Source organism: Plasmodium falciparum (assembly GCF_000002765.6).
Source record: "Plasmodium falciparum 3D7 genome assembly, chromosome: 12".
NCBI classification, from domain to species: domain Eukaryota; phylum Apicomplexa; class Aconoidasida; order Haemosporida; family Plasmodiidae; genus Plasmodium; species Plasmodium falciparum.
The window spans coordinates 680001-700000 of NC_037284.1; the positions used below are offsets into that span (position 1 = coordinate 680001).

General features: G+C 18.2%; 7 protein-coding genes across 7 annotated transcripts in view; 4 read left to right on the forward strand and 3 right to left on the reverse strand.

Moving 5' to 3' along the window:
- Positions 1-1961, forward strand: part of PF3D7_1217200 (multiple RNA-binding domain-containing protein 1, putative) — a gene marked incomplete at both ends in the record, with an annotated part of 3360 nt that extends 1399 nt beyond the window's left edge. The window contains one exon of the mRNA XM_001350538.2: positions 1-1961. This exon is cut by the window's left edge and continues 1399 nt beyond it. Coding sequence (XP_001350574.2) covers positions 1-1961 — 1961 coding nt within the window.
- An 875-nt stretch (positions 1962-2836) lies between these two features.
- PF3D7_1217300 (GTP-binding protein EngA) lies at positions 2837-5722 on the forward strand (the record flags this gene model as incomplete). The annotated part of the gene is made up of 1 exon (XM_001350539.2): positions 2837-5722. The coding sequence occupies one exon, from the start codon at positions 2837-2839 to the stop codon at positions 5720-5722; it is 2886 nt and encodes a 961-aa protein (XP_001350575.2).
- A 584-nt stretch (positions 5723-6306) lies between these two features.
- On the reverse strand, positions 6307-8871 carry PF3D7_1217400 (conserved protein, unknown function; the record flags this gene model as incomplete). Its single annotated transcript, XM_001350540.1, has 1 exon — positions 6307-8871. One exon carries the CDS (start codon positions 8869-8871, stop codon positions 6307-6309), a length of 2565 nt encoding a protein of 854 aa, XP_001350576.1.
- A 4195-nt stretch (positions 8872-13066) lies between these two features.
- Positions 13067-13711, forward strand: PF3D7_1217500 (conserved Plasmodium protein, unknown function; the record flags this gene model as incomplete). The annotated part of the gene is made up of 1 exon (XM_001350541.1): positions 13067-13711. The coding sequence occupies one exon, from the start codon at positions 13067-13069 to the stop codon at positions 13709-13711; it is 645 nt and encodes a 214-aa protein (XP_001350577.1).
- Positions 13712-15558: 1847 nt separating this feature from the next.
- Positions 15559-16455, forward strand: PF3D7_1217600 (anaphase-promoting complex subunit 10, putative; the record flags this gene model as incomplete). The annotated part of the gene is made up of 1 exon (XM_001350542.1): positions 15559-16455. The coding sequence occupies one exon, from the start codon at positions 15559-15561 to the stop codon at positions 16453-16455; it is 897 nt and encodes a 298-aa protein (XP_001350578.1).
- Positions 16456-16894: 439 nt separating this feature from the next.
- On the reverse strand, positions 16895-18457 carry PF3D7_1217700 (conserved Plasmodium protein, unknown function; the record flags this gene model as incomplete). Its single annotated transcript, XM_001350543.1, has 1 exon — positions 16895-18457. One exon carries the CDS (start codon positions 18455-18457, stop codon positions 16895-16897), a length of 1563 nt encoding a protein of 520 aa, XP_001350579.1.
- A 313-nt stretch (positions 18458-18770) lies between these two features.
- PF3D7_1217800 (diphthamide biosynthesis protein 3, putative) lies at positions 18771-19013 on the reverse strand (the record flags this gene model as incomplete). Its single annotated transcript, XM_001350544.1, has 1 exon — positions 18771-19013. The coding sequence occupies one exon, from the start codon at positions 19011-19013 to the stop codon at positions 18771-18773; it is 243 nt and encodes an 80-aa protein (XP_001350580.1).
- Between the last annotated feature and the right edge of the window lie 987 nt (positions 19014-20000).

Here is a 20000-nt window from a genome sequence, read left to right on the forward strand (position 1 = left end):
TTATAGACCAAAGTAAAGTTGAACAACATAGTAATAATCAAAAATGTAATAAGAACATTTTATACAACGATTTAACAAACGTAAACGTTTATGCTTTTGTAAATTTTATGTTTCCGAGTTCATGTGAGAAAGCAAAAATACATCTAGATAATAAAATATATAGAGGTAAAATATTAATCGCGAAATATTCAAAAGAAAAGAAAATAACTAATTATGAAGAAAATATAGAAAACATAAATGAAAAAAATATTTTTATTAAATTATCAAATGATTGTAAGACTTCTTACAAAAAAATAGTAGAAATACAAAAAAAAAAATCCTGTCAAAATGAAAACATGTGGAATATATTATATACCGATATTAATACAAGTATTAATAATTTTTGTAAGGAAAATAATTGTTCCGTGGAGTCTGTATTAAATATAAAAGATAAAAATATTGCAGTCAACGTTTCGTTAACAGAAACATATATTATTAATAAAATAAAGACATGGATAAAAAATGAAGGGATATATCTAGATGCTTTTGAACAAATATATGTAAAAAAAAAAAAAAATGAAGATGAAAAAGATATAACAAAAATAAACAGTAATAATAAAAATGAAAATATAGAAAAAAATAATAATGATAATAATAATAATAATAATAATACATCTAATGAAGTTGATAAAGATGATAAAGAAATTGTAAAATATAGACGAAGTGATGATACCATAATAATTAAAAATTTATCTATATATACAAATCAAAATGATATTATAAATTTATTTAAACAATATGGTATTTTAAAAAGAGTTAGTTTTTCTCCCTATAATAATATTTGTATTATACAATATGAAAACGCGGATAATGCTAAAAAAGCGTTTATATCAAATTCTTATATAAGATATAAAAAGTTACCTTTATATTTGGAGTGGGCTCCATTAAACTTATTTGCAAAACAGAAGGATATAGAAGATGACAATAATTATGGAATGAATGATAAGAGGACAATAAAAAGGGAGGAAACAAATGAGGATGATGTTACAAGGAATACAGACCAGTATGATCATAAAAATGGCGACACAAATGATAATAATAATAATAATAATGATGATGGGGATTCCCATAATGTTAATGTTAATGATGATGGTGATGATGATGAGGATGATGATGATGATGAATATGGAGAAGGCACACACGCAAGTATTTACATAAAGAATATAAACTTTAATACTAAAGAAGAAGATTTAAAAAATTTATTCGACAAAATGGAAGGTTTTATAACATGTAATATTGTTAAGAGTAAAAAAGTTATTTTGCAAAAAGATAAAGAATCAAATAAAATATCTAATCAATATAATACGGTATCATCAGGTTATGGATTTGCAGAATTTAAAAATAAAGAATTAGCTATGGAGGCTATAAAAAGATTAACAGGTACACGATTAAATGATCATTTATTAGAAATGAGTTTATCTCATAATCGAATAAGAAAAAAAAAAAATATTAACCAAAAAAAGAATGAGGATGAAAAATTAGTACTTAAAAACAAAAAACAAGTAACTAAAAAACTTGTTGTAAAAAATCTAGCCTTTCAAGTAAATAAGGAAGAATTAAGAAAATTATTTTCAGCTTTTGGAAATGTAAAAAGTGTAAGGATACCAAAGAATGTATATAATCGTAGTAGAGGTTATGCATTTATTGAATTTATGTCCAAAAAAGAATCCTGTAATGCTATCGAATCTTTACAACATACACATTTATATGGAAGACATCTAATAATAGACTTTGCTGATGATTTTATGTTTGATAAAAATGTAGATGAATATGATAAATTAAAAGAATTAAATAACCAACAAAATAAAGATATTATAACATCCGAACAAGCTAAAAGAAAATCAATATATGAATCTCAAAAGAGCAAACAAGTAAGTGAATCCAAAAAAAGAAGGCTCACATCAAATTTGAAATCAATATAGTATGTACTGCACTTAATAAATTTTATCTACTTTTTCTCATGTGCAAATATATATATATATATATATATAATACATAATATTTATATAAATATAATTTTATCTTTTTTTTTTTCTTTATATAATAATTTTTTTTTTGTAAAAAGAGATGGATTTGAAAATAAAATAAAATAAAATAAAATAAAATAGTATATATATATATATATATATATATTATATTATATTTATTTATTTATTTGTTTATTTAAAAAATAAAAATCAACTTCAATTTTTAAAAAATATTATAATAATTAAAAAAAGGAAATGTCATATAATATATATATATATATATATATATATATATATATATATATATTTATTTATTTATTTATTTATATTTTATTTCATTTTGATATTCCAAAATATATAATCAAAATTATACGCATATATTATATATATATATATATATATACTTATCAACACATTTGTTTAATTTTCTCTATACATTAAATAATTGAAGTCCAAAAAATAGAATATTTTATGTGTATTATTTTTTTTAGCTTATTTGTTCAGATTAATTAAAATAAATAAAAAAATAAAATAAAGCAAATCATAGCAAAAAAAAAAAAATAAATAAATAAAATAATATAATAAAACAAAACAATGGAACATGTTATTATTTATTACAATGATATATAAATATTAATATAATTCTAAATTATAATAACATTTAATATATGTATATATATATATATATATATATATGTTTATATATTTATATTAATATATAGTTATGCTTTGAGGAAAAAGAAAAAAAAAAAATATTATTATTTTATATTAATTGATTTTATTTTATATTATATAGATATCTATATATTACATGTAAAATATAGTTTATTATGAACTATAATAAAATTTCACTTTATATAATAATTTTTTGTTTTTCCTTATCCTTTTTTCACACATTTATTGTTATAAAAAAGTTTAATATATATTCTAAACAATTATTTCCTCAGACCTATAACACATACACACATAATATATCGAAAAAGAAAAAAAAAAAATGTACATATAATATTAATTATTATTATTGTTCTTCCTTACCTTATCTAGAGGATTTTAATATTGCAAGGGACAAAAAAAGTGCCTTCGCAATTTATATGAATCATAAAAATGACCAAATAAATGAACAAATAAATAATGATGTGTCGAATATAACCAATGTTGACCATATAAGAGAAAATCAGGATCATAACATATTTACAGATTGTAATAAAATGATAGAGCCAAAAAAAAAAAAAAAAAAAAAAAATATTAAAATGAATAAAATAAGAATAAAAGTAATGAAAGAAAATAAAATGAAAAATAAAAAATTGATGAAAAATAAAAATACATTTAATATAAATCAACATAGTACATCAAATGGTAATAATATGATGAAGGAGGAGGGAAAAAAAGAACAAAAAAAAAAATATGATGAAAAGGATGATGATGATGAAAAGGATGATGATGATGATGAAAAGGATGATGATGATGATGAAAAGGATGATGATGATGATGAAAAGGATGATGATGATGATGAAAAGGATGATGATGATGATGAAAAGGATGATGATGATGATGAAAAGGATGATGATGATGATGAAAAGGATGATGATGATGATGAAAAGGATGATGATGATGATGAAAAGGATGATGATGATGATGAAAAGGATGATGATGATGATGAAAAGGATGATGATGATGATGATGAAAAGGATGATGATGATGATGATGAAAAAGGTTATGATAATGATTATGATAACCATAACGATTACCATAACGATAATTATTATGGTCAAAATGAATTTATTCAAATTTCATCGAATAAGGATTATAAACAAACACTTATTTCAAACTCACAAGAAATAAATCATAATTATATTTATGATAAAGAAAAAAGGTCCTCAAAAACATATATCCCTAATAATATAATACAAAACAATAGTAATCAGGAAGATATTCAAATTGATGATGTACAGACTGAAGAAAATAAAAAGAATAAAAAAAAGAAAGATGTTGAATTAAATATAATCAGGAATTTACCATTAATATCAATTATTGGTCGACCTAATGTTGGTAAGTCTACCATTTTTAATCGACTAACTCGAAAATATCAAGATGGTAGTATTGTTTTAGATGTTAGTAGTACGAGAGATAAACTTTATGGAGAAGTTGAGTGGGAAGGATATAAATTTGAACTTGTGGATACAGGAGGTTTAGTTTTTGAACAAGAAAAGTTTTCAAAAGAAATAAAGGATCAAATTCTTATGGCTCTAAAAGAATCATCAGTTGTTATTTTTGTCGTTGATGGTATACATGGTGTGGACCCACGAGATATCGAAATTTGCCGTTTTTTAAGAAAATATATACTTTTGAAACATCCACAAGGAAAATATATAAATAAAAAGGAACAACAAATGGGAAATTCAAATACACATGTTAATACAAATATAAAAGAGTTATATAATAATAATAATAAAGAAGAAGATGATGTAGAAGATGATGTAGAAAGATATGACAAAATTAATCAGTGCCATATAAAGTATAATATAAAAAAAGAAACATCTAATAGTACACATAAGAATGTTAAAATTTATCCTAAAGAAGATTATAAAAAATTACACCTAAAGGTTATATTATGTGTAAATAAATGTGAATCTTATAAAGATGGTTTTTATAAAGCACAAGAATTTTGGTCCCTTGGATTTGGTAACCCTTTTCCATGTAGTGGGATCCATGGAAATGGTCTTTCAGAAATTCTAGATGAATGTATTAAACATATAGACAAAATAAAAATTAATGAAGAACATGATGATATAAATGAACAAAATACTATAAATATTAGTTTTATAGGAAAACCAAATACTGGAAAATCAAGTATATTAAACAAAATATTAAATTGTAATCGTTTTATTGTATCTCCATTAGCTGGAACAACCGTAGATTCTATTGATGTTCTTGTAAAATTAAAACAAAGTGATCGTATATATCGACTTATTGATACAGCAGGAATACAGAAAAGAAAAAAAAATGTACCATTTAATAATAAAACGAAATATGAATATCTATTATATAATCGAACAGAAAAAGCTATAAAAAGAAGTGATGTATGTATTCTTGTAATTGATTCATTTAATGGTATTAGTACTCAAGATATAAATATTGCTAGAAAAATCGTACAAGAAAATAAAAGTTGTATTATTTGTTGTAATAAATGGGATCTCATATATAATAAAAATGATATTTTTAATGATACCAAAAATTATGTTCTAAATCTACTAAAACCTATAGACTTTTCTAATATTATCTTCATTTCGGCTAAAACGTCACAAAGGTTATTAAACATATTTCATCTTGCTGAAGAAACATATAAAAATTATACAAAACGTGTTAATACAAATACTCTTAATGATATCATAAAAGAAGCATTACTCCTAAGACCACCCATACCTATTAAAAATAAATCATTAAATATATATTATGCTTTTCAATCTCATATTAAACCACCAAGTTTTGTCTTCTTTTGTAATTCAGAAAAATCAGTATATGCTAACTATACAAAATATTTAGAAAATAAAATACGAGAAGCATTCGACATTAAAGGTACACCTATCAAAATTTATTACAAACAAAAAAAATTAAGAAAAATTATTAACAAAGATAAAAGACCTGATAAGTATAATCTAGACATACGTGCCATACAAAAAAATTTTGAAAAAATGCAATCTATAAGAAAAACATGATTATAAATATAAATATAAATATATATTGTTCCGCACATTAAAAAAAATTATAATAAATAAATAAATAAATATATATATATATATGATTATATTTATGTCATATTATATATATATATATATATATATATATATATATATTTTTTTTTTTTTCTTCTTCCTTTTTCAGTTGCCTTAAAAATATTTTTTTAAAAATTTATTTTTTTTTTATTTTTATTTTGTTTTTTTATTTATTTTTTTTTTTTTTGTATAAACATAAACAAATAATGAAAAATTAAAAACATTTAATATAAAAAATAAAAATATTATGTCTATATGTTTTTTTTTATGTACAACGCTGAACATATGCGGATGTTTTGAATATTATTTACAAAAAAAATAAAAAATAAAATAAAATAAAAGGAATGAAATATAAGCATAAAATGTAAGCATAAAATGTAAGAACTTTATAATGTTCCATATATAAATGAATAAATTAAAGACATAAAGTGTGATCAAATAATATGATAATGATATATTATAAACACACAAAGATGAATATATATACATACATACATACATTCATATATATATATTTATTTATTTATTTAATTAAAATTAAATGTTATGCTTGTAAAATTATCTTGGGTAGTTTCTATATTCATATTATTCTCTTGCTCTTTTTCTGCATTCCTACTAAAGGATAAGAAATTGTTACTTACATAATTTCTTCTAAAATTTTGAATGAGGTTACTAATATAATCAGATGAATTCGATACACTATCATTTACATCATTATGAATATTTTCTACATATGAATTTGTATTAAATATTTCCTGTCCATCCTCATTTATCCCAGCCGGAACATTTCTGGTATTCTCAGAGCTATAACTCTGAAAAAATCCTTCGTTTGTATTTTCATCATTATGTATATCGATTTCATCATTGTTTACATCATAACTAGAATATCTTTTTTCAAATAACAACATTTTTACAAAAAATTTTATCTTCGAATCTTCCTTCTCTTGACGCTGAGGATCGTTATTTAAATAGTCAATTATTTTTTCATAATTTATTATTTTATTAACAAATTTGGAGAAGGAAAAAGTACTTTTATCATAAACCGTAGTTTTTAATTTTTTCGTTTTAAAAAATCCATCGATATTTTCATCATCCGTATCATCATCACTGTTTGACAATTCTGATGATAAACTATTTGACTTGTTTTCATTTTTAAATGCTAATGTTATATTATTTTCCCTGCTCGGATGGTCCATTTGACAATATATATGATGAGCACAATTATGTATATTATAATTATTATTATTATAAACATGGAAATTATTATTTTCTTGACTATTATCATTATTATTATTATTATTATTATTATTATTAATATTGGATGTATCTATATTATCATTTGTTTCTTTCGTCATTATTACTTGATCATTTGAATTTATAATATTGTTTAAAATCGATTGTGTACAAATATGTTCACGCACATTATTGTGACCTTTTTCTTCGTTTGCTATTTCTACATAACATTCATGGGTTTTTAATTTATCAAAATGATTGCTAATGGTATAATTCTGATGATTGTGCATACAACTATTAATAGTATATCTATCATTATTATCATTATCATTATCATTATTGTTGTTGTTTTTGTTTTTTTTGTTGTTGTTTTTGTTTTTTTTGTTGTTGTTTTTGTTTTTTTTGTTGTTGTTTTTATTTTTTTTTTTGTTGGATGTATTACTTTGTTCGTCCCATTTATCTCTTGGATTTCCTTTTGAACATTTTTTCATTGCCTCAATAATATATTGAGTACCTTTTTTTTCAACTTTATAATCATGATCACACTCATATAGATCCCCTGCCTTTGCTTTATTTATTTTTATGTGTGCCCCACCTATCGTCATATCCATCATATTATTCATGTTACATGATATTTGCTCCGTTTTATCACCTCTCAAATGATAAAAAATGGACTTGATATAATTCAACTTTTGTAGATCCATATAATTTGTACCTTTAAGTAAGATAATCATTTTTTTCAATTTGAATTTTTCAGATTTTAAAAAGTCAATAATATTTTTAAAATATATATTTGGAAATATAGTTATATAATAATTTTTTGGATATAATAATTCAATTTTATTTAATGTATCAGAAAAGTTATATATAATACTTTTGATATTATGGAATACTAACCTTTCCGTGTGCTCAGATTCACAATCATTAAATGAATATAAGCTTTCATAATTATATATTCTCAATATTTCTATTGGAGGTTTAGCCCAGAAAGGCAAATCAGATAAATAAGAAAAGAATGCATAAAATAAAATATCATGTACTAATAAACGATAAGATAATTCTAGTCCTTTTAATTTACCATTCAATATAGGATCTTCACATACATATTGTAAAATACCAGAATCATATAAAGGTAAACTAAATTTTGGTAATAGACGTAATAAATATATATAATGATTAATCGGTTCAAATATTGTTTGAATTGTTAATAATTTGGAAGAATTATAAAATATATCAATCGTTGGTACAGACGATATATAATTATCATTAATTATTTTATCTCGTGCATTATATATTGGATTAAAGGTACCAATGATATCATCACTATTTATCCATTCACAAGGAAAATTATGATTAACAATGATATTATGATTATTTTCATTTTTTATATTATCAGATTTTTCGATAATATTATAATTATTATTTAATTTATTTATTATGTTATCTTTTATCTTCTTATCATATAATAATCCACTTTTTATCAATTTATTATAAATCCATGTTTTTTCATGTTTTTTCTTTTGATCATTTTGAAAAATTATATCTTTTGGAAATATTTCCTTTTTTAAAAGATTCAAGTTTATATATTCATTTACATTATTGGGAAGCTCTAAACTTTCTTTTAAATTCTGCCATTTAAAATTTTTATTCAAAAAGTATAAATCTAATAATGGAAAACATAAATTCCTTTCTTCCTTTTTCATATTTTTTAATATTCTATTTATTTCATTATCTCTTTTTTCTTTTGCGCTCAAAAATATATTCTCACAATTGTCATTATTCTCATCCTCATTAATTTTGTTATTTTCCCAATTGTCTTCTTTTTTATCATTACTTTCTAGGGGTTCCAAATAGATCATTTTGGATACTTCATTTGTCCTGTTTTTTTTTTTTATTTTTTTTTTTTTTTTCTTTTAAATGGCAATAATGGACACACAAATGTTGTTATATATATGTGAAAATAATATAAATGAATATATACAAAATATTATATATATATATATATATATATTTTTTTTTAATTTAAAATATTTATCGCTTAATTATAACCACATATTTGACAACAAATATATGAGCGTTTTTGTCTCAAATATAGAAAAAATACACAATGTAGAATTCAATTCGTTATAATTTATTATATATATATATATATATATATATTTATATGTATATATTTTCTATATTTGTATATTAAATATGTTATATATAATCTTTTATATATATAATATATACATATATTAATTTACATTTCATTTTAAATATGTGTGCACGTTATAATTTACACATATGCATATATGTACATAATATATTAAACTTTAGTATAAAAAAATATCATTCTGTACATTTATTTTTATCATTATATATATATATATATATATATATATATATATATATAATATAATATAATATAAATTTGTTTTATTATAACAATATTATGTTAATACATATTTCCATATGTATTTTTTTTTTTTTTTTTTTTTTTTTTTTTTATGATAAAATTCAACAAAATAGCTATTTAAAATAATTAAAAAAAAAAAAAAAAGAAACAAAAAGAATAAATATTGTCTATCAAATTTTAATATTTCGTTTTCTTTAATTTTATGTTTTTTTTTTATACAATATATAAATATATACATAACATATATACTTTTTGGATCCACGTAAAGTTCAATGAAATTACATGACAACCTGTAATACCTTTCACCGTTTTAAATACAGCCAAAATAAAAATAAAAAAAAAAAAATTATATAAATGTACATTTTGGCTAGACATGCGTTTTCTCCTTACACAGTAAGGTAAAAAAAAAAAAAAAAACATATATATATATATATATATATATATATGATTTCGTTTTTATATTTTTATATTTTTATATTTTTATATTTATATATTTATATATGCATTATCTTAAGAAAGTCATTTATAATGATAGGAAATATACAAAATAATGCATAACATTTTTAATATACGAATTAACAATTCCTGTATTTAATATATTAAATTATTTTATTTATACATATATTTTTTTATTCCTCTACAACCTATTCTTTCACGTTATATTAAAAAAAAGAAAAACGAAACACATAACCATCGTAATGCTGCGTATAAATATATATAAATATATATATATATATATATATATATACCCATTATAATAAACGAATAATATATCGAAAAAATTTAAACATGTTTATATAATATTACCAAACATTACTTTTTAAATTATAATGTAGATATTTTTCTTAAAATATATAACTTTATTATAAAACATAGAACATATGTATTTATGATGCACCTATAAGATATTCGACGTTATACATATATATATATATATATATACTATATTCCTTTCTTTTAATTTGAAAAATAAAGATATACGATGGATACATAAGACATACATATAAATTATACATTTAAACATAAAGGATACACATTAATATAATCTTCATGGTATAAGGAAAAATATACCATAATAAATAAAAGAAATATATGAATATATATATATATATATATATATATATATATATATATATAATATTTCGTGTGATATTTCTTTATTTATTTAACTTAAACAAAATTTTTAATTTATCAAAATATAAAAAGTTTGTATTATATATATATATATATATATATATATATATGTTTACCATATTCCTTTCAATAATTAATCAAACACATTATATGACATTGTATACATTTGTAATATTTATTATTTACACATTTGCAAACAATCCATATATTTATATATATGTGCAACGATTTATATTTGTTTTTAAAAAAAATTCTCTTATTATTTTTTTTTTTTTTTACTTTCTATAAAATTCAATGTGTTTGCTCCCTTTTTATATTTAAGAAAAATTTCTTTAATAATTAAACATTTTATTATGTTACAATTTAAGGAAATTTAAAAAAAATGTTTATTTTTTGTTATAATATCATATACTTATTATTATCATAATATATTAGCTCAAATTTATCTTTATATACATTTGTAAAAATAAAATAAAAAAAAAAAATAATTATATGTAAATAAGTATATATATTATAAATATAAAAAGTACACTACTAAATAAATAATTTATACAAAGATATATAAGTTTACAAATTTGCCATTATATAGAAAATTTTCACATTCAATTATTAATTATTTTTTTTTACATATTTTTTTAAAAATAAAATAATAATTTTTTTGAAATTATTGTATAATTTAAAATCATCTCATTTTTTTTTTTTTTTTTTTTTTTTTTGCGTAGAATTTTAAAAATATTATAATAATGTATAGCAAATTTTCCCACAAAGATAATATATATATATAAAGGAGTTATTTATTATATCTTAAAAATTATACAATATTTTTATATATCATGTACTATGGAAAACATATTTTCTTCTCAATACCAAAAATTTTTATAAATAAATACTAATAAATAAAATATTATATTTACTTTATTATATAAAAAATATATATATATATATATATATATATATATTAAAAACGTACAAAATAAGAATTAATTTTTTTTATTTTATATAAATTTAAATATTGATGATATCATATTATTTATATTATATTATTATAAATATAATGATTTAAAAAAGTTAAAAAAAAAAAAGTATATATATATATATATATATATATACATATAAAGGTTCCAATTTTTATATGAAGTATGAGTTTATATATAAATATAAAGAAATTTTTTTTTTGCATGTTTCTTGCATGTTTCTCTATGCATAAAAATTTATTTATATATATATATATATACTATACATATAAATTGAAAAAGAATATACATAAAATTAATATATAATATATTTATAATATTATATAACTTTTATAAAATAATGAAATATGCAAAAAGAAAAAAAAAAAAAAAAAAAAAAAAAGAAAAATACAAATATATTAAAATTTTTATAATAATATATAAAATATAACTATATTATATATATATATAATTGTATTGAATAATATATTTATTTTTTAACATAAATTATGGAATCTTTTTTTTTTTTTACATATTTTATAACTTTTTCTATATTTTTCTAAAAAAAATAATATATTTTATTTTTTGCTTTTTATTCTATATATATATATATATATATATATATATAATATATAACAATTTTTAGATTTATTTATATGTTATTATATATTATATATAAATTTTTATTTAAAGAAAAAAAAATTGAAACTTTTTTTTTCTTTTTCAAAACTGTTATTATATATATATATATATATATATAAGAAGTTTATATATATATAATAATAATTATAATAATACAGAATACTTAATTTTTTTTCATAATATGAAAAAAGGATTTTTTTAAACAATAAATATATATATATATATTTTGAAAGTCTGGAGTATTTTATAAGAGGTACCATTGAAAATATTATATATATATATATATATATATATATATATATATATGTATTTATTTATTTATTTATTAATTTTACACTTCACATTAGTTATATATATAGTATATATTTATTTATATGAACTTTTTTTTTTATGAAAGAAAAAATATTTGTTTATATTATTTTATAAATAAATTTTATATATGTAATTTATTGTATAATTGCTTTCTTTTTTTTTCGTTTCTTTTATTTTTTTTTAATTAAATATAAAAGAAAGCTATTATAAAAAGAAAAAATATAGGAGTATATTAATATAATGTACAAACGTTTATTTTGTATGTAATTTTTTTTATTTACGTTGCCTATATTATTATCCATATTTTCTATACTATAAAAAAGAAAAAATATATAAAGAGTCTATTTATTTTGAATAGAAAGAAAAAATAAAAAAAATAGTCTTTTTATAGTAAAATTAGAGTGTATATATATATATATATATATATAATATTTAATTATATACACAAAAATATATATGTGAAGTTTTACCTTATTATTCTTATATATTATATCTTATTATTATATTTTAATTTTTAATCCTATCACATTATATATATATATATATATAATATATATATATTTTGTCTTAATAACGCAAAAAAAAAAAAAAAATAAATAATATATTTTATATATAATGACTATTACACTGGAAAGTTTAAGTGAGGAAAAGTTACAGAATTATAACAATAAAAGAAAATATAATTGTCGTATGACATTTAAAAGATTTACAAAAAAGAGATTTAAAAATAAAGATAAAAATAAAGAAGGAAAAATTAATATTAGAACGTCCTTAATTAAAAATGAAATTATTGGTGATGACAATGAGGAATTTATAGATAATAGTTTTATGAGAACTTGTCATAAATTTAAATTTTACAAAAGTAATCGAACTGATGTATATAATCCATATGATCGAAAATTAGAAAAATATAATTATGAAAGAGACGAAACATTTTGTTCATTAACAGATCTTGAGTATATTGTACATGATGATCAGAAAAAAAAAAATAAATATTTTATTTATAAAAATAAAAGTTTAAATGATTACAACTCGTGTTTTGAAAAAAAAAGTAAAAGACTTAGATGGTTTCGTTTAAAAAGAAAAAAAAAAAAAGATTATGTTAATGAAGAAAGTATTAAATATCTTAATGAATCTGTCTGCTCAAATTATAAAGAGGCAAATAAAAGTAATCAAATTCAAAACTCATCTGAATATACTAGAGGTTGTGTTTTAAATACTGTTAATGGAATTAAAGGATTTTCAACATGGATTATTTGAAAAAAAAAAAAAAAAAAAAAAAAAAAAAATATGTGCATATGTAATTGTACCTTATAGCTAGCCATAAGTATATATATATATATATATATATATATATATATATATTTATATATTTATATATGTATGCATTTTAGCTAGCTACATATATTTTTACCTTATCATGTAAGGTAAATAAATAAATTTATATTTAACATATTTATTTGATAAAGAATGATAACAAAATATACAAGGAAAATATAAAGAAAATGATGAGGGGAAAAAAAAAAAATAACAGAAAAATAAAAACTGAGAGAGAAAAAAAAAAAAAACAGAATAAGTATTAGATAATATTGAAACAAAAAATGAGTTATTGAAATATTATTCCAAATTTTATATATTAAAAAAATTGAAGAATATATTTTTTTTCTATTAAGTTGCTTTAATAAACAAATAAAAAATCAAAAAAAAAAAAAAAAAAAAGAAGAAAGAGATGTAGAATATTATCACGATTTATTATGGATATTAGAAAAATTATATATACACACTTATATTTATATATATATATATATATATAATATATTTACCCCGCTCCCCTATATAGACATTGATAATATTTTTGAATGGAATTTTTTTCATTTGAGAATTATATAAGAAACGTTAATAATTTTTTAATGTTTATATATTTATAAATTTTTTTTTTTTATTTTCTTTCTATACATATGTATATATATATATATATATATATAATTTTCCTTTATTTATTATTATAATAAATGTAAGGATAGATTGAAAAATGAAAATAATAAAAAGAAAAAAAAGGTATACAAAAAAAAAAAAAAAAATAAGAGTAAAAATTAAAAAATAATATATATTTATGTTGAAATCAAGCAACTAATATATTATATATATATTTTTTTTTTTAATATTTTATAGATTTTTTTTTTTTTTTTTTTTTTTTTTTTATCAATTTTTTTAATATATTTAAGATTTAATAGTTTTTATTTTTATATAATAATACTTTATTTATATATTATAAATAGAGCATTATTTTTTATTCTATTTTTTTTCCATCAACATATATATATATATATATATTTATATTTATTTATTTATTTGTTTATTTGCACATATAGGTATTATTATACAATATGTATATATATGTATATATTTTATTTATTATTTTATGTTATATTTTTTTTTTTTTTTTTTTTTTTTCTTTAAATATAAATAAATATATTCCCTTAAAGTTTGGATATATTATAATATGTTCCTTTTTTCCCTTTTTTTTTTCCCTATTATGTATATATTTTATATAAAAAACACTTTTTAGCATATACAATTTTTACAAAAAAACAAAATTTATAAAAATATATGAGTAAATTAAATTTTTATATAGATAAAAAGAAAGAAAAAAAAAAAAAAAATTAAAGCTTTTCCAAAGAAGTTTATAAAAACACTTTCGTTTTTATAACTTTATTTTAAAATAAAGTATAACTGGTAATAAATGTCTATATTTTTTTTTTTCACCATACGAATAATATAATAATTTAAATTTTATTTTTATAATTCGCAACATAAAATGGTTCATAATGTGTATAATTGAAGATATATAACTTTTCTTATAAATTAAAAAAAAAAATAAAAAAAGGAAATTTGTTTTTTAACATACTTCCTATATATGTCTTATTTAAAAATAGCACACATTATATATATATATATATATATATATATATATATATATATATATATACATATATATAACAAAAAAATTGTATTTTTGTTATATAAATTGGAGAATAATTAAAAAAACTGTTATATTTTATTTTATTTTTTATTTTATTTTTATTTAAGTTTTAATTACATCTATTATGACGGGAGATAATATAAGTAAATCTAAAAATATTTCTTTGAATTATATAGCAGACTACCAATATGACTATAGTTATTATAATTATGATACGGAATATAACTTAGATATAAATTATAAATATGTAAATTTTTGTCATATTATTGAACAGTTGGATATACTTGACTCTCAAAAAAAAATTAGTCATGAAAGTGTTAAAAAAAAAGCATGTAACTTCGAAAGACTGAAAAAAAAAAATGAGAAATATTATTCCTTTTTAGATTTAGAAAGTAAGCTAAACAATTTATATGATAATGATATATCTTCCTTTCTGTATGAAAACAAGATTTCTTTAGATGATACACATAGATTACCAAAAATTAGATTAAGTAAAAAATATGTTGAACTTGGATGCTTAGGAGTTTGGAAATTATCAAGTTTTAAAAATAAATTCAACGTAAAAAATTTAAGAGATATTGATCCTAATACATATTGGCAAACTGATAGTTTAGCTCCACATACTATAACAATTCAATTTATAAAGTTTTTAAAAATTTCAAAAATTTATTTACTATTGAACTATTACTTAGATGAATCTTACACTCCTCATGATATAACAATACATATTGGTAACGATGAAAATCATCTGGAATTATTGTGTGAAACCTTTTGTGATATGAATAAATATTCCTTAAATGAACCTTTTTGGTTTCTTATAGATTTTGAAAAGTGTAACATGTCTTCTTATTACTACAATTATAATATCAATCATTTAAAAAAAAAGAATCATATATATTGTCGTTGTTTGAAAATTTCTATAATATCAAGTCAACATAATGGGAAAGACACACGAATAAGGCAACTACAAATTTATGGTCCAAATTATTTTCATTACAAATATGATAAAATGTTAATATAAATAAAAAAATAATATAATATTAAATCTTAGTTAATAAAACGTTTTTTTTTTTTTTTTTTTATATTTTCCAAATATGGAAAAAATATAAATGAAAAGTATTTTATTAAGCAGTAAAATGATTAAAAAATAAAACAACATTTTACAATAAGGTGTCAATTATAAAAGGTAACAACAAAAAAATAATATATAATAAATAAATAAATAAATAAATAAATAAATATAAATATATATATATATATAACATTTAAAACATACAATGTATATAAATTAATACAAAAGTATATTCTTCCTTTGTATTGTCAATTTTTAAAAGGAGATATTAATTAAAAATAAAATGTATATATTCATATATATATATATATATATATATATATATATCCATTTTATAAATGATATAATATTACTAACATTATTTTTTATATTTTTTTGCATATCCATTTTATTCTTCATAATATTCCTTTTCCATCTGCTCCAATATTTTCAATTTATCTGATAAAGTTACATTCAATACATTTGAATTCTTATTTTTTAATCTCTTCTCTAACTCTTCCTTTATTTTTTCTTCAAAGTTTAAATCATTTATTCGCCTCTGATATGATGTCATTCCCTTTTCCTTATTTTGGGATATATAATTTTGCATATTATGTGCATTCATTTTTTTTTTTTTACCTGAACTGTTCATATTTTTATTAGCATGTTCAAAATATTTTAGGCTATTTTTTTCAAAGCGATCATCATCATTTTGGCTATTTACCTGATCATTTGAATAATCCATATGACCAAAATTGTTATTTATATTAGCATTAAATTGGATGTTCATATTAATATCATCAAAAATATCATACTCTTTATTATTAAAATTGTTTTCTATATTATCATCATGTAATAAAAAATCATCTTGATCATTAAAAAAAAGATCTTCTTTATCATCGAAAGAATGATCTTCATTTTCGTTAAAGTGATCTTGTATATTATCTTCAAATTCATCACTATTTAGCATATTTTGAATATAATCATCAGACATTTGATAATCACTATCATATTTTCTTTCACTTGAACTTTCGTCAGGATAATCAGACATTTCTTTTTCTGAATTACTATCAGATATGGAAGATGATGAAAAAGAATTTGTTTCATACTCCTTTTCATTATTTCCATAAATATCTTCTAAAACTAAAATTTCAGAAGAATCAACGTTATTATTTTTTATATCATAAAGATAGTCCATATAATTATGTAATTGTATTTTTTCTTCATCCAATATGTATAAATCATATTCGTAATTTTTATTATCATCATTTTCTTGTTTTTCTACACTTTTATTATATTCATTATTATTATTAAAATAATTATTATTATTATCATTATTATTATCATTATTATTATTATTATTATTATCATTATTATTATTATTATTATTATTATTATTATTATTATTATTATTATTATCATTATCATCATCATCATCATCATCATCATCATCGTCATTTTTTTTTTTTTTTTTTTTTTTTTTTTCTTTTTCTTTTTGGTTTATATCCACATCGATTATTTTATACACTCCTTTTCCATTACCATCTAAATTAATATATTGAATATTTTCATTTATAATTTTATATTTCTTTAATTTATTAATGGTTTGTTTTAAATCTTTTTCATAATTTTTCAGGCTGCTTAATTTTCGCTTTCTCTTTTCTTCTTCAATATTTAAATTTTCATACAAGTTGTTCATTTCATAATTTTCTTTTTCATGTTTTAAAAATAAATTTATACAGTCGATATTTTTTTCATGCTGACCTTCCTCTGGTATAATAGTATCAATATGTTTATAAAAATCGCCATTACATATCCTTTTATTAGATTTCTTTACATAAATGGATGGAATACTCGTATCATCGATTCTTCTTTTTACTCTAATTATGACCTTTTCTATAGGATGCTCGCTTTTTTTATTTTTCCTGTTATTTTTATTATCATCTTGAATATCTTCTATGTCTTTATACATTATTTTTAAAAGCTAATGGATATATATATATATATATATAAACAATATAATATAATTTATTTCTACAAAATTGTAAATATATGAAAATATAATTTTTAAATATAGCTATATTGGTTATTTTTTAATACAACTTATACATATATATATATATATATATATATATATATATATATATATGTGCCATTTCAATATATGTTATAAAAATAAAGAAATTATTTGATAAAATTTACTAGACTTCTTTTGATTACATTTATATGAAAAGATATACAAAGATGAAATATATTTATAAATAATTTATAACCGTTGTTATTATTTATGTATATTTATGTAACTCCTCAGGAGTATACAAAATTTTAATCGTTAACGAGCAACTTGGACATTTGAGAATATTTTCTCCTTTGAATAAATCTTCTAAGGTAACTTCAAAAATATCTCCACATGGGCAAGGATAAAAAAAAGTTTTTATGCTTTCATCAAATTCAAAATCTATCAAATTAACTTCTTCATATATAACATCAAAAGTTTCAACTGCTTTGTAATTACTTTCAACTATCATTTTTAAAAATAACAGAAAAGAATTACAGATTTTTTTAAAAAAAAAAAAAAAAAAATTATATATATATATATATATATTTTGATGTTGTCAAATTAAAATAATATGCATTTATTTTACTGGCAAGAAATGATAGAAAAAAAAAAATAAAATAAATAAATAATAAATAAATGAATATAATATATAAACTTAATTAAAAAATTAATAGCATATTTCGCATTTATATTATATATATATATTTTTTTTTTTTTTTTTTATAATACATATAAATTTTATATGCAATATTTACCAATAAATATAAAATATGCCCATAATATATATTATGATATTATATATATACCATATATATTCTTTTTTTTTTTTTCTACCATACATTAATTTTGATTTATGAAAAAAAAAAAAAAAAAAAAAAAAAGTGCACACGATTTAAGGCCTATAATTATTATAAAAAAAAAAAAGAAAAATATATCGCCTTTATTTTATTATGAATTATAAATATACATTATTTTATGACCAAAAAAAAAAAATATATATTTTTTATATATTTCTTAAAAAATAAATACAAGTATATAATATATATATATATATATATATGTGATGATATTATTTTACCAATTTACATAGGATTTATATATGAAAACATTATAAGCATTATTTTAAAATTTTTTTTAAATATATCAAATTAAAAAATATATATATTTAATATATATATATATAATATGTATGTATAATTGATTCAAATAATAAAAGAAATAATAATTTATTGGATAATTATAATTAGAATTTATATGATAATAAAAAAATATACTATTTTTTTTTTTTTTTTTTTCTTTTTTTTTTAATTTATTCCATGATATATATTTGTGTATTTATGTACAATTAAAAACATATCTTTTTATGAATAAATTAAAAAGAAATATGAAAGAAAATATTTTTAGACTTGCATAAAATTTATATATTATTTATTTATTTATTTATTTATTTAATTTT